Here is a 23,613-nt window from a genome sequence, read left to right as displayed (position 1 = left end):
TCTCACTTAATGATTTGATCTTAGGCATGACTTTGTTTTCCCTCTACCAACAATGCTTCCAAATCTATAGCATTGAAACTAGAATTTAAGGCACTGGGTCTAGACCTAACATTCACTCCCAGTATTTCTCAACGTGAAGAGTGCCATCCACTGGCAGCAGAATCACCTGGAGATTTACTCAAACTGCAGAATTAGAATTCACAGCTGCTGAATTAGAATCTCTCCATGGTGATTCTTAAGTATAATAAAACCTGAGAAGCACTGGGCTATACCTTAAGCTATTATAACTTACAAAACGTTTTCACACAAATGATCTTTTTAATTTGATCTTCCCAGAAATGCTATTAGATATTTGGGAGAAACAGAGCTCCCCTCACACTTTATAGATGAGAAAACCAAGGCCTGGAGAAACTAGGCAACGTGCCAAGGTAAATTGGCTATGCAGACGTGACTCTGGGACTCCTGTTTCTACATCCAATTCATGAAGACCTCTTTTCATTCCCATCCCAAGGAGGCCCCGCAAGCATTTACTGAATCCCTACAACTGAAACAATTTTTCCCAGAAAACCTTTCTTTTCCAAGCATCCACTGTGTTAAGAGTCCACTCCACTCTCCTCTGAAAGGCAGGTCTGCCTACTGATCTGTCATTGCTGTGTATCTTTCTATAGCTACTGACCATTCGATAGTAATTAATACATATTGAACTTTTATTATGTATTTACCAGGCACTGTTCCTAGTATTTTACAGATACTCGATCTTTGCAAGAACTCCAAGGGGAAGAATGATCATCATCCCCACTTTACAGGTGAGAAAACTGAGGCACAGAGAAATTAAGTAAGTTGCCTAAAGTGACACAGTAAGTGACAGCACTGGGACTCGAACCCAGGCAATACGCTCCGGAACCCTTTTTCTTATTTATCTACTATGCCACACCAGCTCTGTCTTAGCAACCTCTTTTGGAATACTGTTTACCTTTATAACATCTTCATTTTTTAAAAAGCATGCAATTGGTTTTTCGATGACATCATATGTTACCAAAAAAGAGCTACACATCTTTATCCAGGATCCAGAATTCAGAACAGGAAGTCTGTTCGTCTCAGGCTCTGCTTGTGGCTATAACACACATCCCTTCATATTCAACCTTTGCTTCTCATCTCTCTCCTTTAGTTACGCCATAGCCCTGAGCTAAGGACATTAGGTTCCCAAAGCTTTTACACAGAATGGGACACTTGAGTCAGGATGGTTAAATGAGTCTGAGGCCAGGACCTATCGGCACACAGGGATGGGAGGGAACCCTCGGCTTCTCTGGCTGGGCTGGGGCTGCTGCAGGTTCAAGAGCCCCTGAGCCGTGACCCCAGGATGAGGATACGCTGCTTGGGGGAGGACTTGATGTCCTCTCCTGGGGGCGTGGTGCTGGCCATCTTCTCAGCGTTGGGAAACTGGGTCAGCAGCCGCAGGCTGAAGTCTTCTCGCCTCTCATACTCCTTCCCTCGGTAGATGAAGATCTTGTTCTGCAGGTCAGGAGAACAAGGGAAAGAATTAAATATGAAGAGTGAAGGGGCAACTGGGGAGCCTGGTCCCGAGGAAGCCGCTGTCCTCCCCAGACCAAGTGCAACACCCCCACCATGTCCTCATTGAGCACCTGCTATGTGCCCCACAGTAACCATCATATCCGAAAGAGCTCACAGTTTATCTGCGGAGTTAAGTCACAGGCACGAAAATGCTTCATGCAGTGTTTCTCAGAGTATGGCCCAAGGATGACAATTGGTGTGCAACCAGCCTACACTGATCCACAAGGAGATAAGGAGTTTGCACCCTAATGGAAATCCAGGATGTTACCGGGCATGCTGTTTTAGTTTAGCTGATACTTTTCACGGCAAGAAATTCTCAATGAAGGAAGGAAGTACATTCATTTACTTTGAGGTGCAAGCTCCTTTCTCATCATGATCCAGTAACAGTTAGGGAACCAGCGCTTTGAGCGGCACTGCCTAGAGAACTCGAAAGTACGAAGCAAATCAACACAACACGTGAGACAGGAACAGAGAACAGGATTAATCTAGAGCCGTCCCTAGCCAATACTGGAGATCACCGTGGATGGCCACATTGAAGCCTCATAGAAAATAACTGCCCTCAATACTATCCTCTCCATTCCAAACTGCTTTTTCTCTTTAATAAAATTAATAAAATTGGATGTTTTGAAAAGAAATTTTCTAGGCCCCAGGCATGGAAGAAATTCACCTCACAGCTGTTGCAAGTTCAAATGTCGCCATGTTTTGAAGGTTCCTGCTCATCAGACGGTCACTCAGATGAGTACTGAGTATTTAAAGCCCACACGTGATCCTTTTTTAACTAAAATCCGGGCCCATATTGTCCTGTCAAATGTTTTTAAAAACCACTTGTCCATTCACACAACCAATATGTATCGAGCAAATGAGATATGCCAGGCGCTAGGGACAGAACAGTAACTCTGCTCTGGTAGAGAGAAACAGAAAACAAGTAAACAAATAAGTAAGATAATTTAGATAATTTAAGTACCTCGAAGGCAATATACCTTCTACGCTCAACACGGAGGGCAGTGAAAATTGCCAAATCTTTTGGAATTGATGATAAAATGTTTCCAAGCCAGGAAAGATTTATGTGGATGACGCATGCATTATGCAATTTCATCACTCAGGCAAAACTGTGGCGGGTTAAGGGGTCGGAGTACAAGAAAACGCTAAGTGTATGATGTGGACCATAACTGTGGAAGGAACCAGACAAGCAGAAGGTCAGTACAAAGCAGCTCAACCTGAAGGTTTTTTTAGAGGGGAGGGGAGGGGAGGGGAGGGGAGGGGAGCCAGGCAAGGAAGTGAAAAGAAGAATAAGGCCCAAGTTAGAAAGTACGGAGTGCAGGTAGAAGAAACATCCTTGGATGAGCTGGAATCTGAAAGGCCTGGAAAGGCGGGTCAAGGGTCCAAAGGCCTGGAAATTCACTGTAGGTTCTAGAAGGAGGGAGCAATGTGATGAAGGAGGAAGCGTAGTCAACCTAATCTATCCAACTGTAGGGATCCTTGGCAAAACCCTGTGGGGGAAGGAGGAGCTACAGGGACTGCTGTTTGAGTCTTTGGTGTTTGGTAAAGAGCAAAGGGATGGGAGAGTCGGTGAGGATATGGAGGTAACCGCCTTGGACCAGGAAGAACAGAACAGTGATGCCGCTGACAAAAACAGAAGAGACGGAGGCCTGCTTGGGGTCAGGGGAGAGGATATACTTTTATACTTTCTGAGTTTGGGGAAATAGTCCGTAACATGCAAGGGCATTTAGGTTACATAATTCACGTGGATTCTCTACTCTTCAGTACACGCTGACAACACGTAACATCTACAAACGCCTGTACAGTTTATAAAGCACTCCCATCTGCTATTCATTTCATTCTCAAAGCAGCCCTGCAATGTGAGCCTTATTTCCCTAACTTCAAGGTCAGAAAACCAAGACTTGGTGGTCATGTGATTTGGCCAAAATCACAGTCACTCAGCAGATGATTTAGACCCCAGTTTTTCAACTTGAAAGTCTAGACTTCTTGTTCTCACGGAACCACTGCTGTCCTCCAGTTCATAACCATTATTCCATGTGACACAACAATCATATGTAACAAGTGTGGTAGCTGTCAATATCTTATCATGAACGATAGCAAAATTAAGACCAGAACCTACTGCAGACCCTCTACTCTTATTACTCCAGTCTCCCTTGGCCACCTCATCTACAACCAGTGTTAACAACACGTAAATAACCCAACTTTTAGCTCTGGCCTAGAACTTTCCTTTGCGTTCCAGACCCATAGAGCAAATGTTTGACTCATTTTTTGGATGTTCCAAATCTACCTCACATTGAGTATGTCTAAAACCAAACGACCTATAAAGACCCCAAAGGGGGCTTCCCTGGTGGTGCAGTGGTTGAGAGTCTGCCTGCCGATGCAGGGGACGCAGGTTCATGCCCCGGTCCGGGAAGATCCCACATGCCGCGGAGCGGCTGGGCCCGTGAGCCATGGCTGCTGAGCCTGCGCATCCAGAGCCTGTGCTCCGCAACGGGAGAGGCCACAGCAGTGAGAGGCCCGCGTACCGCAAAAAAAAAAAAAAAAAAAATCCCAAAGGCCCTCTGCAATCTGGTACCCATAGCTCTCTGAGACCATTCTCTACCTGCCCTTTTGTTCATGCATCTCCAGCCTCATGTCTTTTGAACCTGCTGTTCTCACTGTCTGGCCCCCTCTTGAGAGCTGCCTGGCTTACTCCCTCACGTCTTTCAGGGTTTTGCTCAGGTGTCATTTTCTTACCGAAGTCTTTCCTATTCACTCTGTTTAAAATTGCAACTCCATCCCCACCATCTGCCTCTCCATTCACCTTCCCCTGACGCATTTTTCTCTACGATACTTGCTGAGTGTCTACCCTGTATGAGGCGCTGTTCTAGGCCGTCTGACACACTCAGATATTTATCTTAGTATTTATTTATTTGTCTCTCCGAGCCAGAACAGAAGCTCTACAATTTCAGGGATTTGGGTTTGTTTTAAGACTCTGCCCCCTGGCCTATATTATAGCAAGGTCCATAAACATGGGTCTGCAGTAGGTTCTGGTCTTAAATTTGCTATCATTCATGATAAGATATGGATAAGAGCTCAATAAATATTTATTCAGTGAGTGGATTCATCCTCTCCTCCATGATTCTGCCCTTTCCCAGTGTTGCCATCTTAGTGGATGGCTCCACTGCCCCGCCAATTATGCAGACCAGAGAGCCAGGAATCATTCTTACCATCTCCCACTTGCTCATTGCCATATCCCATCAATCATCAAATACTGTTACTGCGTCTCCATCACACTAATCTTTCCCTTCCTCTCTAAAGCCACCTCCCTAGGCCAACCTGTCATCTCTTCCCAGAACATCTGCCATGGTCTCTAGGGGCTTATCTACATGCACGTCCCATCCATTCTCCATACCGAAGCCAGACGACCTTGCCAACACTGAAAAATCTACAATGGCTCCCTCTGCTCTCTGGATGCCAACAAAACACGCTACGTGGCCCCAAAGCCCCGCACGCTCCTCCCACACTTCCTGCCTCATCTTCCCTGCTCACCCCAGCTCCCTCTCTTCCCACAGCACTCGTCTTCCACTCCCAGCCCCTGCCATGCCCTTGCCTGCTGTTTCCTCTGCCTGGAGCGCCTTTTCCTATCCCCTTAACCTTCCTGACTCCCAGTTCACCTTTCAAATCCCAGCTGAAGCAGAATTTCCCTGGGAAGTCTTCCCCGATTCTTAAAAAATTCAGGTATAATTGACACATAGTAAAAATCTACCCCTTTTAGTGTAAAATTCTGCATCAAGTTTTGACAAACATAACCATGACCACAATTAAGAGATAGCACAGTTTCATCACCACTTAAAATCTCTCCATGTCTCTTTGTAGCCCAACCTTCGCCCCACCGGCTCCACTGACCAGATCCAATAACCACTGACCTGCTCTCCATCCCTATGGTAAGTGTTGGCTTGGCCAGAATGTCATATCAATAAAATCACAGAGTACGTAGCCTTTAAGGTCTAACTGCTTTCTTTTACTCAGCACAATACATCTGAGATTCATCCCTGTGGTTACGTGTATCAGGAGTTTATTCCTTTTTTTCCTGGGTAGTTTTCCACTGCATGGCTGTCCCACACCATGCTGATCCCTTCACCAGCTGAGGGAGATGTGAGCTGTATCCAGTCTTTAGTGATTATAAGTAACAGTGCTATAAACAATCACGTACAATTTTTACATGAACACAGGTTTTAATTTTACTTGGGTAAATAGTCCTTGCTTAACCAACGCATCTAGCACAGAATTCCTGTCTTGGTCAGTTTCGATTTCATATTTGTTTGTGCGATTATTTAATTAACATCTCACCCATTAGGTTGTCAAATCCATGAGAGCAAGGACCACATCTGATTATAATCAGCACTGCATCTCTAATGCCCGGCACACAGTAGGCCCTAAGCAAACAGTTATTGAATGAATGAATAAACTACTTCCTTACTATGCGCTATAAGGAATGTATTTTCCGTTCCACTTTTTTCTTTCTTTTTTAATTAGGGGAAGGAAGATGGATAATATATATTTAAACATAGGTCAGCACTAATAGAGGCTTCTTTTCTGTGGGAGAAAATAAGAGGGCTTTTTTTGGGGGGGGTTGCTTTTTCGATTGTAAAATCAGTATTACATTCTAAAAAATTTTGAGAAACAAGATAAACATGGTCCTTCTCATTATTCCAACAAAACTGTTTTTATTTTTGTGAACCTTCTGCAGTCTTGTCCTGGGGATATTTGTTTTCAAACTAGCTCTAGCTGGAAATAAAATAAACAATTAGATACATCAATCCACACTCTTCTCCCCCACCCCCACCCCCACCGGCTGACCCTCAGCAGCAGACCAGCGGAGGGAATGGTTTTGTTTTTCCCTTTTTCAGTCCACCTGGGAGAAGTCATTTTACAAAAGAGCTGCCAGAATACCAGAGGCGGCTGGGGGTGAAGAGACCAGCGGCTCAGGAAGTGGTTTCCCTCCCTAACCTCCCACCGTGAGAACAGGGGTCTCCAGCTGCTAACACGCTAGACCCATCTGGAAAAGAAATGAAGACCTTCCCTCCTGCAGACTGCAGGGCTTAACGGCTGGAGAGACCACCCTCAGGCTTCTTACCCGTAGGAAAGAAGGAAAGCCCTGTCCGTAGTAGCCAACAGCAAAGTATTCAGGCTGAGGCCTCATTGCCTTAATGATGTTCTCATAAAATGAGGCTCTTTTTTTCTGGAAAACAAAACAAGACGTTCCATAGGGAGGTTACAAGGGCACTGCTGGAAAAAAAAAAAAAAAAAGCTCAGACTATTTGCTTTGTTGTTTCCCATGTAACAGAGAGAAATGAAAGGTCTTTGTAAAATATCTTTTGGGCCAAAGAATTATCCTTTCCGTGGATCGGTGGTTTTGGACCTGCATCTACGAATGGGCCCAGGAGGGTCTGGGAATCCTTGCAGTTATGTGTAGAAGGACAGATGTGTGTGCGTTCACCTCTGGAGGGAGGGACGGTTTAGCTTTCACGAGTTTCTTGAAGTACATTCAGGACCCCTAAAAGGTTAAGAAGCACTTTCTGAGATTCAGGTGGGTGGCTGCACTGGAACAGAGACATATGAGGAAAGAAAGAGAGAACTTTCCAGTTCACGCAGGTGGTTTCGATTCAAGGCCTCGGTTCAGCTACAGGTGCCCAGAAGGTGGTGGTGGTGTTCTATTTTTCAAATCCGGTACCACCCTTATTATTGTTTTTTTTTGTAATTGAATTTTTATTTTATTTTTTTATTTTTATACAGCAGGTTCTTATTAGTCATCCATTTTATACATATTAGTGTATACATGTCAATCCCAATCTCCCAATTCATCCCACCACCACCACCGCCGCCACTTTCCCCCTTAGCGTCCATATGTTTGTTCTCTACATCTGTCTCTATTTCTGCCTTGCAAACCGGTTCATCTGTACCATGTATGCGTTAATATACGATGTCTGTTTTCCTCTTTCTGACTTACTTCACTCTGTATGACAGTCTCTAGATCCATCCACGTCTCTACAAATGACCCAATTTCATTCCTTTTTATGGCTGAGTAATATTCCATTGTATATACTGGTACCACCCCTATCTTTAATGCTTCCTGCGGGGAGCGGTTTCCCAAGCAGGGCATAGAGCGTCAGCCTTAAAGGAAGCAAAATAGGTAGCCAGACCTGGGGGGCTTTGACAGCTGTCCCTCCCACAATGGTTAGCGCCAAGGTGATTATCACACTACCTCAGTGAAGGAATCTATCACAATGTTTTCTTAGAGAGGCAACTTGTTACATCGCTCACGCCTCAGCTCAATTTAGTTTGTGAAATTCATCTGTGACTCTTTGCACGACGGCAGGAGCTGGTACCATACAGGGGCAGATTCTTTTCAAAGTGATCTTGACAACGATCTCCTCCAATGATTACATGACTATGGGTGACCTGACCTTTTGTGACTCCTCCACTGAAAATCACCCCGTGTAATACTGTGTTGCCCCCCCCCCCCACTGGGCATGGAAAAGGTTATTTTTGTTTCGCTTTACTGTTTTGAAATAGGTGACCTGTGCCAACAGCCAGGTGTAATACGCAAGGACGGGATGACTGTAAGAGCAGAGATGTCCGGGGACATTCAGAGCAGGAGGAAGGCAAAACTGGAGAATCAAGATAGAAAACAGTAAGAAACAATAGAAAACAAACGAAAAAAACAAAAATTTTTTAAACAAACAAAAAAAAGATTTAAAATTGGAAAAGAAACATAAAAAACAGAGCTCAAAGATGAGCAGTTCATTCATTCAGCAGAGTCCTGAGGATGTGGACCACAGGACAAGTAATTCTGATGAACAGATGTCAGAAAACATCTGAAACGTGGCAAGGCTTCCTGGAAGGCAGAGTGAGTGAGAGGGGAAAGGGGTGTGGGGCCTGGGATATGGAGGGGGCACAGAGGAGAGAGGGCTGTAGACGGGGATCCTGAGCCCCCTATCAAAGATAATCTGGACAAATAGCGGTAACAGCTTTTAGACCTCATTTCTCTTCATTTTTATTCTAAGCACGGTGTACTATTCCATTGTAAAGAACATCAATTATCTTTTTTAAACTTACAAAACCATTTTCACAAACACTACAAATAGCACCCCTGCCAGAGGCTCGACGTCTTCTGACCCAGACTCACCAGGAGATCACCCAGGCCCTCGTAGTCGAATACTTTGCTCTCATAATTCTCAGCCAACTCTTTGCTCAGCTTGATTGCCTTCTCCCACATCTTCAGAAAAAGAAAAGGAGGGTTACCAGTGGAGAACAAAGCAGTCATTGATCCAGCTGAAAAAGCCACTGGAGAGTCACTGGGCAACGACTAGGGAGTCAGGTGGGTTGAGTTTCTGCGGACACTCCCAACGTTCCTCACGGCTTTGATCAACTAACCCTGTTTTCTGACATCAAAAATCTACTGTACCTTAGCCGCTTTGCCGGGGGGCATTTTCTGTTAATTCTGTTTGTAAGAACATGAAGAACACCATGTGTCCTCAAACAAAGCAATGCTGAGTTTAAAGGGCAATGACCATTGAAAGTGGAGTGGAACCAGTTCCAAAGACCTAGTCTTTGAGAGCCTGAAAGTCTTGCTGGAGGGGAAAGGAAGTTGGTGTGGGCTCTTGTGCTGGTTTTGAGATGTGTGTGTGTGTTCCTTCTGAGTCAGGTTGTTTGGGAGGAGTGGAGATATGAAAGAAAGTCTGATCGTACTGTTGTGTGGAATTTGGGAAACTATTTCCCCAAGTTAGGGCACTGATTTCCTACTTCTAACTAAACTATCTACATAGTCAAAGAGAGCTTCAGGAAATGCCTCACAGCATTTATGAACATGTAAATTACAGCCGAAGGCACATATCTGGCATCTGAGGATAGCATCCCAGACTGATGAAACTCTGTTCATTTTGGTATTTCATAAAATGTCTCTTAGCTGGATACTGTTAATAACGCAACATCTGGAAATTTCCTACTTCGGTCTTGTTAACCACATGCTAAGTTCCACTGTTTCTGGCTGCCGAAGGAACGTGTGTACGGTTCACATACAGTTGTAAAAACATTTTAAAATTAAATCTTCTAGGGGCTTCCTTGGTGGCGCAGTGGTTGAGAGTCCGCCTGCCGGTGCAGGGGACACGGGTTCGTGCCCCGGTCCGGGAAGATCCCACATGCTGTGCAGCGGCTAGGCTGGTGAGTCATGGCCGCTGAGCCTGCGCGTCCGGAGCCTGTGCTCCACAACGGGAGAGGCCACAACAGTGAGAGGCCCGCGTACCGCAAATAAATAAATAATTAAATCTTCTAATATCATTTGCCAAATTTGTCCCTTCTGAAATTTCTGGGCCTGGATCATGGAAAACTCTTTGAAATGTGCCACACGGGCCTCAGCTGGGCCTGGTGCGGGAGGCCAGTCAACAGCACCATGGGGCCCAGTTCACTCCTCATTCACCAAATGGTAACTCGATGGAAGAGACAGGAAGACAGCCTAGCACAGAGGTTCTCGAAGTGTGGTCCCCGGTCTCTGGGAGTCCCCAGGATCCTTTCGAGGGGTCCGTGAGGTCAAAACCATCTTCTTAATAATACTAATCTTATTTGCCTTTTTGCAATGCTCATTCTCTCATGAGCCTACAGTGGAGTTTCCCAGGGGCTATATAGGATGTGTAATGTCACAACACATTGGATGTAGAAGTGGATATTCGAATCCTGCTGTTTCTAGGGAGCCAGATGATGAAGAGATTTGCAAAAATGTCAAATAATGTCACTCACATTGCTCACTTTTTGGAAAATGTGGTCATTGTTCATAAATAGATATGATTTATATTAACAGGTAATAAGTTTGTTATTGTTAAAAGAACAAGCAAGTAAATATTTTAAAATTTTGTTTTACTTTCGAAGACTAGAAATTAATAGCCATCAATAGACATAATCCACGTGAACAAAAGCTCTTGGGGGTCCTCAGTGATTTTTAAGAGAGTAAAGGGATGCAGAGGCTAAAAAGTCTCAGCAAATATATTTGCTCTCTGGGCCTCAAATTCTTCCTCAGTAAAATAGAGATAATAGCTACCTTACAGGGTTATAAGGAGAATTAAATTAGAAAAGCAGCTTGAAAATCACCCAAAACAGTAACTTGCACTAAATCGATGGGTAGCTATTTTATCATGATGGTTATTTATTTAATCAACAGGTTCCACTGGTAAAACAGGAGTGGTGGCTGGAAGTGGCAGCCCCTTGAAAAAAGTCAAATCTGGAATCTGTTTTGTTTCAATGGCACACACTTTTTTGCTCCCCCTACCCTTTCTATGCTTTCTTTCAATTTTCAATTTAAAAGTCTTCCAGCTGGACATGCTTTCTGCAGCTAATCACAGATTCCAGGACTTGGTAGCCCAGTTTATATGTTTATTTTACTTTCTCTTCCTCATAGGCATTTAAGTTGCTTGTTACTTACAGCCTAAGGTGTCAGGCAGGCAGCGACCTGGGGATGGGATGTGCCCCAGGTGTTAGCTAACAATCTCTAAAGAATGCACTGAAAAGGATTATACTAGCTCCTGGCCCTTAGCAAAATTTAAAAGGTACAATTAAGGTTACAGAAAGTGAGGCCCTCGGCTGCCCACTGTATTCTCCCTTGGGTTATGTGTCCTCAAGATAACTGATCTCTGTTTATTGTTTTTCTTACCTTAATTAATCTATTCATTTTCTCCCCCATTAAAAATATCAGAATTCAAAGATACACAAGGGAATAGTAAAGCATAAGTTATGAGTCACTGTTGCATAATAAAGAACTCGACTGGTCTTTGTTCTGAGCTCCTGGGAGGCAGCTTCTAAACTCTTGGAATTTCCCCAGTGACAGGAGTATCTTTGTTATTCATGGTGGACCTCTCAGACCACAGGGGAGTTGATACTAACAAGGTGACTCATGGTGGACAGGATAGTCTTAGAATGGGGGCTCGCCTCTGCCAGAACCACCAGCCATTTGATTAGAGGGTTGGAGCCTTGAGCTATACAGCATCAGCCAGACCTCCAGGGAGGAGATGGGGGCTGGAGATGGAGTTTATTCATGTGGTTTATGATTCAATCAGTCCAGCCAATACGACGACACCCCAATAAAAACCCTGCACACAGGACTTCCCTGGCGGTCCATTGGTTAAGACTCCACGCTTCCACTGCAAGGGGCGTGGGTTCGATCCCTGGTAGGGGAACTGAGATCCCGCATGCCGTGTGGTGTGGCAAAAAAAACCCCAAAAATTAAAAACCCTGCACACAGAGCTCAAATGAGCTTCCTGGTTGGCGAACACATCAGTTCGCCAGGAGTGTGATGTGTCTGAATCCACAGGGAGAAGACACAGAAGCCACGCACCTGGGACCCTCCTAGACCTTGCCCTGTGTATTTCTTCATCTGGCTGGTTCTGATTTGTATCCTTTATGATAAAACTGTAATCATTAAGAACAGCATTTTACAAAGTTTTGTTGGTTGTTCTACTATAGTATCAAACCCGAGGGGGGGAACCATAGGCACTCCCTCCCCAAATTTATAGTCAATTGGTCAGAAATGTGGGTGGCCTGGGGACCCCTGAACTTGCAGCTGGTGTCTGAAGTTTGGGCTGTCTTGTAGGGGTCTCTGCGCTAACTCTGGCTGGTGAAGATCAGAACTGCAATGTGTAAGTATTGCGGGTCATTTCCTCCTTTGCCTTCACACAAAAACAAACCACCCAACACTCACCTTGCCTTTGTCAAAATACGATATGATTTCTTGATACAGCTTCTCTTTAAGCTCTTGCTGGGTATACACATAGTAAGTGTCCCTCTGAAGCAAATGGGGTACACAGGGCTTGTCAGACCACTGAAAAACACACAAAAGCAACACAAGAGATGGATGCAACATATCAATTCATTTAAAGGAGATGAATGTAACAAATATTCAGCTGCAAAAATTCACAGAAATATTTGTATATACCTTTGACTCAATCATATATTTTTGATGATTTATCAAACACAAAAATTGCACACGCATATACGTATACATGCCAGGTTCAAAACAAGCGCATGCCACATGGACACTCAAGGCATTCCCATGAAGGTCAGGAATGAGGTGAGGCTGCCAACCATCATGACTGTGGTTGCACTGGTTACCACTCAGTCCAAATAAAAGAGAGGAATCGGAAGTATAAAAATGCAAAAAAAGGGGTAAACCTAGCAATGTGAATATACTTAAGGCCACTAAATTGTACACTTACAAATGCCTAGGATGGTAATTTTAATTTTATATGTATTTCACCATAATTAAATTAAAAAGCAAAGATATCTAGGGATCAACATAACAAGGAATATTCAAGACTTCTACACAGAAAATGTTAATACACCACAGGAGGGCACAAAAGCAGACTTGAACAAAGGGAAAGTCATACCATGCTTTTGGATAAGAACATGCTATTTTATAAACATGGAAATTCTCCCCTAAATTAATTTTTAAATTTCATGATTCCAAAGTCATGAAAAAATAAACAAAAAGGAATAAGGTGGAAAACTCTGAAAAAGAAGAGGAATGAAGAGAAACTACTAGGTCATAAAACATACTGATAATGGAAACAGTGTGGTCCTGGTGCATGAACTGACAGAGACCCATGCAGAATATGTAAAATCTAGAAAGAGGTTCCCCCCGACCCTCCATACAGTGATTTAGTATGTGATCAAGATGGGATCTCATACCAATGATGAAAATGTGGACTCAATAAGCAGCATCCCTACTGAGTAGCTCTATGGGGAACAAGTGGCACCCACACCTCATACCTTATGCCAGGATAAGAGAGCTGAATTTTCTGAGCAGCACAAACGAAAAGACCTACAGTCACTGACACTGTGGTTTCTCTCGGATCATCCCACAGTCAACAAGCCTTCCCCCCTAACCCACATACAATAAGCTTTCCGGTGCCCCAATCTTGAGTATGAATTGTGAATGGCTGCCTTAGGGGAGGTGGTGAAGCAGAGGACTCCAGTTTTTAATTCCAAAGCTTAGAACAATATACATGTATTATTTAGGTATAAAATAAAAGTTAAATTATACGAGAAAATGAATTGCTAGGGACAAGAATGGAGGCAGGGAAATGTAGTAGGAGACTAAAAATGATAACTTGGACCAAGATGGTAGCAATGGAAATAAAGAAAAGTGGATAGGGTGAGGCTATCAAAGAGACATCTGCACCCCCGTGTTCCCTGCAGTATTATTCACACTAGCCAAGATACAACCTAAGTGTCCATCAATGGATGAATGAATAAAAATGTGGTATAGGGCTTCCCTGGTGATGCAGTGGTTGAGAGTCCGCCTGCCAATGCAGGGGACACGGGTTTGTGCCCCGGTCCGGGAAGATCCCACATGCTGCGGAGCGGCTGGGCCCGTGAGCCATGGCCGCTGAGCCTGCGCGTCCAGAGCCTGTGCTCCGCAACGGGAGAGGCCACAGCACTGAGAGGCCCGCGTACCGCAAAAAAAAAAAAAAAAAAAGGGGCATATACATACAATGGAATATTATTCAGCCATGAGAAAGAAAGAAATCCTGCCATTTGCAACACCACGGATGGACCTTAAGGGCATTATTTAAAGTGAAGTAAGTTAGAAGAGAAAGACAAACACTGTACGATCTCACTTATATGTGGCATCTGAAAAATAAGGGCTTGTAAAAACAGAGAGTAGAAGGGTGGTTACCAGGGGCTGCAGGGTGGGGGAATAGGAGGAAGATTGTTTATGGGTATAAACTTGAAACTAGTAGATAAATAAGCCCTGGAGGACTTCCCTGGTGGTGCAGTGATTAAGAATCTGCCTACCAATTCAGGGCATACAGGTTCGAGCCCTGGTCCGGGAAGATCCCACATGCTGCGGAGCGGCTGGGCCCGTGAGCCATGGCCGCTGAGCCTGCGCGTCCAGAGCCTGTGCTCCGCAACAGAAGCCCCCGCTCACCACAACTAGAGAAAGCCCGCGCGCAGAAACGAAGACCCAATGCAGCCAAAAATAAATAAATAAAATTTTAAAATAAATAAATAAGCCCTGGAGATCTAATATTATAGCACAAACTTTCCCAATTAAAAAAAAGAAAGAAAGAAAGGTGGATGGGGTGAGGGAGGGTTTTGGACAGAGGGTCCACGATTCTTGTTTGTGCAGAATGTGGGAGGGGTAAGTAAAAGATAATGACGAACAGTATCTTTTATTAGATGTCAGTGCCCTTCAGTGAAATGGGGAGAAAGGAAAGGAAGGGACGGACCCAGGAGGACAGTGGAGGGAACAGCTTCTGTTACTGTCACGCTAAGTTTGAGTTGTCTGTTAGTCATTCAGAGATTGACGTTGACAGAACAGTAAGTTGGAGGAGTCGTCAGAGCTGGAAATAATTATTTGGGATTGATGATGCAGAGTTGTATTTATATCCATGGCACAATATAATTTCCTCAGTGAGACAGTATAAATAGGATAGTACTTCTACAGTTCCATATTTACTTACAGCTCACTTCTCTACAGTTTTACACATACTGACTGACGTGTGTTTTGTTTTTTCTTTTTTTAAATAAATAAATAAATTTATGTAATTTTACTTAATTTAATTAATATTTAATTATTTAACTTAATTAATAACGGCTGCATTCAGTCTTCATTTCTGCACGGGCTTTCTCTAGTTGTGGCGAGCGGGTGCTACTCTTCGTTGAGGTACGCAGGCTTCTCAGTGCGGTGGCTTCTCTTGTTGCAGAGTACGCGCTCTAGGCGCACTCGTGGGCTTCAGTAGTTGCAGCATGCAAGTTCAGTAGTTGTGGCTCACGGGCTCTAGAGCGCAGGCTCAGTAGTTGTGGCGCACGGGCTTAGTTTTTCCGCGGCATGTGGGATCTTCCTTGACCAGGGCTCGAACCCGTGTCCCCTGCGCTGGTGCATTTTTAACCACTGCACCACCAGGGAAGTCCCTGGTTTTTCAATTAGAGTGTCAGTATTAGCAGCCTGTAAGTTGTGCTCTGCTTCCTCAGGATTTTTAAATAAATGATATGCACCCATATGTTCAAAGCAGCACTATTTACAACGTTGCCAAGACATGGAAACAACCTAAATGTCCATTGACAGATGAGTGAATAAAGAAGATGTGGTACATATATAGTGGACTATTACTCAGCCATAAAAAAGAATGAAATAATGCCATTTGCAGCAACATGGATGGACCTAGAGGTGATCATACTAAGTGAAGTAAGTCAGGAAGAGAAAGACAAATACCATATGACATCACTTACATGTAGAATCTAAAATACGACAAAAATGAACATATCTACAAAACAGAAACAGACTCACACAGAGAGAACAGACTTGTGGTTGCCAATGGGAAGAGGGAGGGGGGAATGGATGGATTGGGACTTTGGGATTAGAATGGATAAACAACAAGGTCCTACTGTAGAGCGCAGGGAGCTATATTTAATATACTGTGGCAAACCATAATGGAAAATATGAAAAAGAATGTATATATATGTACAACTGAATCACTTTGCTGTACAGCAGAAATTAACACAACACTATCAGTCAACTATACTTCAATAAAATAAATTTAAAGCTAAGTAAATAAGTAAATAAATAAATAATAATGGAAAATTTCCCCACCTTGGTCTAAAAACTAGCTGTGCCTATTTAGAAGGTATAAAAACATTCTTGGATAAAAGGGTCCTCCTTGAGTAGGGAACTTTCCCATCAAAATCATACAGGATGCGGTCCCAAAGGGCTGGACGGCTGACATACCGCATACCTGATCCACTTACCTGCAGGAGCTCAGCATGCAGGAGGAGTGTGTAGGCAGCTTCGGTGTAGTTCTCACAGTCCCGGTGCAAATCCCGCAGCTTGTACAAGTATCTGGTCAGAATGGGAGAAAGGAGGCGTTCTGCCGCCAAGGAGTTGATGGGACATTTGGCTCACGCCACAGCCAGGCGGCGGGAATAGTTACTTCCTGTTCCTTAAGTCTTTGTGCTGCTTCCTGCCTGTGTGTCTTTCCTACTCTATCTGTGCTACTCTGTACTCTTCGTTTAAGGCAGTGATGTTTAAAAAATTTTTTTAACGTCACAGACCCCTTTGGGAAGCTCACGAGAGCTAAGGAATGTTTCCCCAGGAAAATGCACATCGTTTACATCCAAGTTGGTTTCACGTTCAGGGCTTCCTGCACGTCAGGCTAACAGTCCTTGTCAGAGGGTGAATTTCACGTCTTTCCTGGGCTGTTTTCCCTGGTCACCTGGCCACAGCCCTCTATCCTTTCCTGGAACCCCGACACGATCCTCCCTCTACACTTCCTCGTATTGTACTTACTTGCGTATCTGTCTAAAGCGTTTACCCTTTTAGGAAGAAGGGAGCATATCACATACTTTCTGGTGTCTCTCGAAGCAGCAAGCACGGTGTTGGGGCTTATTGTTTTCATTTATTGGAGAAATAAATCATAAAGCCCTGACATAAACAGCAAAAGCAAAAACTTCTTTCAGCTTACCTTATGTAGATGTCCTCTCTCTTCTTTTCTTTGTAAAAATTCTACAAAAAAAGTCACAAAATACCAACACAAAGCCATTATCGATGAGCTTGCCACAAAAATGGACAAACCACTACTTGCACTTTTCAAGTGTCACTTTTCCAAAGACTTTCTTCTTTCCCTTTAACGAACACCCCCAACAAAATAAGGAAGTGACAATTTATAAAGCAGAAAAGTTGAATTCTTTTAGGACCGTGCTTCTGGGAAATGTGAGGGAACCTTCTAGGTGAATAGACAGGTGGGTCATACCCAATTCACCTGATATTCTGTTTTCTCAGGGAATCAGAGGTGGTAGGTTCTTGATTTATATGAAGAGGAGTGTATGGCGGCCTAAACCTCTGAGGTCTGTGTTGCCAGTTACAACTGTCTAAGGAAAGGCAAGACCACAGGGTTCCACCACCTAGAGGATTTCACGGACTAATTCTCTACTCATGGTATATTGTTTTTAATGCATTTTCGTCTGTGTCAAATAATCCCAACAATAAAGCAACAACATAAAAGCAAGACAGAGAAACAGGCTGAGGATGGCCTTCGGTAAGAGAGTTGAGTCAAGAGCTTATGTTGCATTTTCTATCCCCGTTTCCACATTTATCCTCTGAGGCAGCTGGCATCTGTGAGTTCAAAGTTGAGTTGGCCATTCCAATTAGACTCAGCAGGACACGGACTCTGGAAAGGTGGTCCCAGGGGGACCTTTGTCTCTGCCGGATCTACTTAGAGCTGCGCTATGGGGTGCAGGGGCGGCCGGGCACTGCCCTCGCGCCATCCCAGGGGCGTGGCACATACCAGCACGTTAACGGTACAGCTCATGCGGTTTTCCTTGCTCTCGTCATGCATGATAATGGTTCTGTAGTCCAAGAGATTCTCTAAGAGGCTGCTGACCAGGAGCGCGAATACTTCTCCGGAGCTGGAGAGGTATTTATGTTTCCGGCAATGTTCTAGAAGCCTGTGGGGCAGAGATAGAGACAAATGACCATGTCCCACACGGCGACTCCAGCACCGCCTACGAGCGCTGTCCATGGTCCTGGCAGCAGGTGGCGCCAGACTAGGACACATACACCTTCCTTGTAACTCCAGTCTATGCTAGACTGGCTCCTGCACTTACAAGGCTCCTCGCTGTTACTCAAGTTCTACGTTTTCTTTAGGTCTGTAGCTCAAGCCCTATCATCACTGAGGATCCCAGCCCACTATACCCTTCTTTGAATTTCTATTTGTATTTGTTTTTGTCTTCTGTCAATACCACAGAAATGAGAACCTTTGCCCAAAAGGTTTGTGTGTGCTATCTGATCTCTCTACTTATTTGAAAGGACCATCTTTTCTCTGTCTTTATTCTCCCTAAGGCCTAGCACTTCAGGGCATCCTGAGGGAACTCTGGAGAATCTTGGACTGATGCCCAGCCTAGAGGAACCTAGGAACCTACTACACTGCTAGACATGTGGCTCTGGATAAAAGTAGGAGATGCAAGAGAGAGGAGATATGGGGATACATGTATATGTATAGCTGATTCACTTTGTTATAAAGCAGAAACGAACACACCATTGTAAAGCAGTTATACTCCAATAAAGATGTTTTAAAAATGTTATTTTCAGGAAAAAATGCTCACTTGTAAATAGGTAGATGGAGGTTAAACTTTTGGTCTAAATCCTCTCCCTCTGGACCCAAATAGAGCAAAGCTTCTATAGGAGCTTCTCAGATTAGACAATTAGAAGAAAACTTTGGGAACAGGAGAAAAAATGGGTTCAAAGCATTAGTCCAGACTCTAGAATTATTCTTGAGCACTGGAAATTTGCGCAGTCATATTTTTCTGCATTCGTGATCCAAGAAGAATGAAGGAAAAATTAGATCTGTATGTGAAAAGTCAACTGTAGGCTTTTTTTTAAAGTGTAGTTTTATTATCACTTGTAAATGTGTGTGTAACACCTGCACTTAATTCCCGTATGAGATCAGAACTGCAGAAGTGATAAATTGAAAGGTCTGAATCTCAAACAGGCAGACCAAATGGATATGGGATGAAAAGATCAACAAACGATCTTATCGTCCATTACAAACAAAATAAGACGGATTTCTAGCTCTTTAAAATATAGACGAGTCATCAGTTCCATTTCTGAGTACCCCGTGTGCTGGTTCCTTAAAAAAATCTTCGAAAAATGAAAAACAGAGTTGGGAGTGTCCCCGTCCTCAGCTCAGTCAAGCGCCCACTACGTCCATGAAGCAGGTAAATCCCAGAAAGACTTAGGCACGTACCCAATCAACAGGTGACAGAGGTGGCCAATATCGTAAAAGTTCAGAGAACATAAGAAATGAACAGTCTAGCGTAGTTACAACCCAGGATGCTGGGCAGATCTGCAGATAATAACAGTAATGAACACCAGAGCAGCCAACATTTGTCCAGCATGAGCTCTGTGACAGACACTGTGTTCATGTATCATCTCATTTAATCCTCACCAAAATACACATCTTATCATTGTAGATGACCAGAAAAAAAAAAAGAGGCGTTGTATAGGTTAGAGCATCTGTCCAAATCAAAATCCTAGTATGTGGAGAAAGCGGGATTTGAAGCACAATCTCTCTCTCCAACATCTAAGTGTTTTTAACCACTCTTGTTACACTGTCATTCCATACATGCAAAGGAGAGTAAGAGGGACAGAGGGTGACAGGCAAAGGGAACAGTGGGATAATGGGAGCGCAGGGAGGGAATGAATGTGTTGGCTTGGGGTGTGTGGAGGGCAGTGAAAAGGGCTGGAGCTGTACCTGGTGTTCTCAGACATCCTTCACAGGGCATAAGGTATTCTTAAATGTAAAGTGGACCTTGAAATGTTTTTCCCTTCTCCTTTAAATTATTGCTTCGAAGCCATAATTAGAGGCGCTAGCACTTTTGTTAAAATTCAGCATTTCAAACACTGGGCAAAATGCCACTACTCTGTCCATCTCCCTCTCTCCTCAATCTGCTCTGTTCTCGAGGGTCGGGCTGGCCAGGAAAACATGAACATTTGACTCACAGCAGATAAACAAATGTCAGCAGTGGATGGTGTAAACTCCATGAACCCCCCCCACCTCCCGAGAACCATTCATGGTGGTGACCCCAGGGATGCTGAGACTACTCGACTGGTCTGTAAGGGCAGCAGAAGCCTGTCTTTCTCCATCACTAAATGATGCCATCAACGTTGAGATTTGTTTCTGAAATACTCACAGTTTTTCCAGAAGGACCTTGTATTGTTCATCTCCTCTTCCCCCTTCCACCTCTTGGTCCAGCTTTGTGATCAACTCGTTCTCAAACTGAAAGCAGAGGCAGAATTTCCAGGAGAATGCTACATTCTCAGAAGAGGACACGAAAGACATCCAGCCAACTTTTCTAGATTTGACCCAACGCCTTTACTGAAGTGTAAACTAATTCCAGCATACAGAGAGGAAGACCCCACTTCACATCATCCATTAATATCAAAACTTTCTAAAGTAGCCTGTGCTACTCTGTCCTTTGCTTTATATTTACGGAAAAAAATTACCCCGAACATTATTATCTCATCACAACTGTGCATACAAAAATAGCTGAATGATTCTAACTTTCCATTTTATTTTTGGTTCCTGTCGAAGCCTTGACGATGGGATTGCTTTTGCAGAGCTTCATAGCTGCAAAATCTTCCATTCGATACTAATATACTGTATAGATAAGGAAATTGAAGCATAAGAAAAATATATCAGGCAGACTAAGGTCTCAAAGCTAAAGACCCCTGCACCATTCCCTCAATCCACTGCAATATTTGTAAGAGAGAGGACTAAACTGCATGAAGTCAAATTTTAATTATCCAGAGATAAGAGTGCTTCTCTAGGAAACATACGCAGCAGCTGCTCCTAGAGCCTTGGTTGGAATATCTGATCCTATGACTAATTGCTTTACAAAATAAAATGCAAAAAAAGAAGTTTTTAGATCACCTTTGGTTTGTTTTATTCAGGTTACTGCTTCTCTATATAGAAAGAAAATAAATGAGAGTTGACTCTACGTGCATTAGTAAGATGACAGGTCCACCACTCCTTACCATATGGAAATTGCCATTTCCACTGAAATTGAACTCACACTGCATCATATCAAAGAAAATGGGGATGGTGGCTTTCCGGAGCTCTACTTCGGGGGTCAGTGTGACCTCCAGAATGGGACCCACCATGGATGGGATGAATTTGATTTTGTGGGGACCTGAAATGAAAGTAAGTGAGGACATGAAAAAAAATAATTTCACTGGAAGTAAAGTGCTACAATCTTCCTCCACAGGGCCCATAAGAAAAGAAAAAGTTTATGTGGGTAAATCAATTCAGAAGTGAGTGACTAAATATTGTTTTCTGATAACATGTGATGTCGTAAGAGACCGACAAGTCAACTTGCACTTCCAGACACACAGAGAAATCAATCTCAGGATTCTTGGAATTAAAATGGAAAAGAATTCATTGTGGGATGCGTGTCGCCCAGGAGTGGTGTGTGGGCCTGTTTGGGTTATACACTCACCCAGGTTATACCACATGTCCCGGATCCTAAAGCCGATTTCCTTTCTCATGTCCCCGTATCTAGGAAGGAGATCATAAACCAGGAGAAAGATGTGCAGTGGAAACGAGAACACATAATACAATGACGAGGGAAGTAAAAGAGCCTGTGTTCCTCTAGGTCACAATTAAGCTAGGTCTCGAGGCAAAATCACATTAAGAGATGTGGTCGAGGGATTTCCCTGGTGGTCCAGGGGTTCCACTGCAGGGGGTGAGGGTTCGATCCTTGGTCAGGGAACTAAGATCCCACAAGGAGATATGGTCGATACCTAAAAAAGCCCCCAAGAACTGAGCCACATAGAGGTGGGGGGACTTTCACAGCAAGAGGAAGACCAAAGTAAGTGTCAAAAACTCACTGAGAAAATGAGATTAACAAACTTTATCGAAGAGGGAAGAGTGAGAAACACTCTGATTGCTCTTAAGCAAACCAGTAAAATAAAACACAACAAACACTAAAGAAAAGGAAGATGAATGAGGGATGACTTACACAGTAATGTGGCTGGCCTTTATATACTTATATTTGAGTAACCCTTAGCCACACCAGGACGCTCTTCAAAGCACTCACATTGGGAATCTCTAGACATACATTCTCAGTGGGGGTGACAGTATCCCTGAAGGGGTGAAAATTGGTCCATGGGGGCAAAAAAAAGCTGCCTGTTTTTATGTATAAAGTACAGATATACATTTAGTACATAAACTGATATATGGTGTATCTGTGGTATTAATATTTCATGGGGGGTGTGATTAGAAAAACATTTTCTTAAAAGGTTCCTTACAGGAGTTGACAATGGAGGAAAAAAGAGTAGAGAAGCATTGATCTAGACAGTGGTTCTTGGGCGGAGGTGAATCAGAGTCACCTGAAAATCTCTTAAAGAATACATATGCCTAGGGCTGCCCCACACCATATACCATATCAGAGGCTGGAGGCTTAGAAAATAGAAATAGGGTGGGTCAAAAGTAGATGCTGTAAATGTTCCCAAGGAGTTAGAATATGGACTTACGACCTACCCTGTCAGCACGGTTCTATGTTTTCTACCTATGGTATTATTGCACCAAACATCCTTTTTTCAAATTCTTGCTTTGGAAGTGTCTTCAGAAGCCAGTATAAAAATCATATTGAAAAATTTTTCTTACTATTCCTATTTAACGAAGGTACCTAAGCTAATTTTATTATTACTATATAAGCATATGTGGTCCATGTCCGGCACATAATAGATAATAAATGATAACTATTCTTATTGCTCATTAATATTACTGTTGATGCTTTTACTAAAAATCAGAGAAGTCTTGAAAAGAAATTCATTCACATTCCTATAAGCGTAATAGAAATGTTTTTATTTCCTAAGGTTTATCTCTGCCCATAGGCATATATATTTTTACATGGACTGTACTTACAGTCACACTTTCCTTTGACCAAAACCAGAATCATTAATCCTAACTAGCCACTTTATTTATCAAACTTGGTGCCAACTCATTTCACTTATGGTCATTTAACCAAAATCAAATACATCCTTGAATGAAGTTATGTCATCTACAGTATTCTAGAGAATAAGATTATGGTGTCCATCTTAAAAATCAAATATCTCTTGATACCCACCCCACAAGGAAATCTACAAAACAGGTTTTACTTTTATCTTTGAAAGTGCAATCACTAAATCTCAATCACTTAGCCATCAATCTTAGTATCTTAGGGAGAAGCTAGAGGGATGCTAAATAATTTGCCTAGAATCCCAGACATGCTAGCAGAGGAACAGAACTAAAATTCACAGCTTTTAAATGATAAATTTCTCAAGTTCTATTTAATTACACAGCCTTTGAGGTCCCAGGCTCTCAATGAACTTCGAAACAGACTTGAGCTGAAAGCAATGAAAGTCTTCCCTAAATCTCTCATCACTCTTGCACACAGGTCCATTTTGAATTCTGAGCCAGGAATCTGGAGGGTGTTTTTAGGTGATGTGTTACTCTTTTTTTTTTTTTTTTTTTT

General features: G+C 43.2%; 1 protein-coding gene across 6 annotated transcripts in view; it reads right to left on the bottom strand.

Annotated features, from left to right (window-relative positions):
* DOCK5 (dedicator of cytokinesis 5) overlaps positions 1-23,613 on the bottom strand; it is a 161,922-nt gene that overhangs the window by 27,113 nt on the left and 111,196 nt on the right. For all 6 annotated transcript variants that reach the window (XR_003003579.1, XM_024747671.1, XM_024747672.1 and 3 more), the window contains 10 exons: positions 21,595-21,653; positions 21,134-21,288; positions 20,290-20,375; positions 17,886-18,045; positions 17,064-17,104; positions 16,351-16,441; positions 12,302-12,421; positions 8,744-8,833; positions 6,692-6,796; positions 1,371-1,512 (listed from right to left, as the gene is read on the bottom strand). Coding sequence is in view for 5 of the 6 variants with exons in the window: in XM_024747671.1 (XP_024603439.1) it covers positions 1,371-1,512; positions 6,692-6,796; positions 8,744-8,833; positions 12,302-12,421; positions 16,351-16,441; positions 17,064-17,104; positions 17,886-18,045; positions 20,290-20,375; positions 21,134-21,288; positions 21,595-21,653 (1,049 nt within the window). In the remaining variant the exon portion in view is untranslated. The remainder of the gene's footprint in view (positions 1-1,370; positions 1,513-6,691; positions 6,797-8,743; positions 8,834-12,301; positions 12,422-16,350; positions 16,442-17,063; positions 17,105-17,885; positions 18,046-20,289; positions 20,376-21,133; positions 21,289-21,594; positions 21,654-23,613) is intronic.

The sequence above is a fragment of the Neophocaena asiaeorientalis genome, unplaced genomic scaffold (assembly GCF_003031525.2).
Source record: "Neophocaena asiaeorientalis asiaeorientalis breed wild unplaced genomic scaffold, Neophocaena_asiaeorientalis_V1.1 scaffold429, whole genome shotgun sequence".
Classification (NCBI taxonomy): Eukaryota; Metazoa; Chordata; class Mammalia; order Artiodactyla; family Phocoenidae; genus Neophocaena; species Neophocaena asiaeorientalis.
This window is presented reverse-complemented; position numbering and strand designations above follow the sequence as displayed.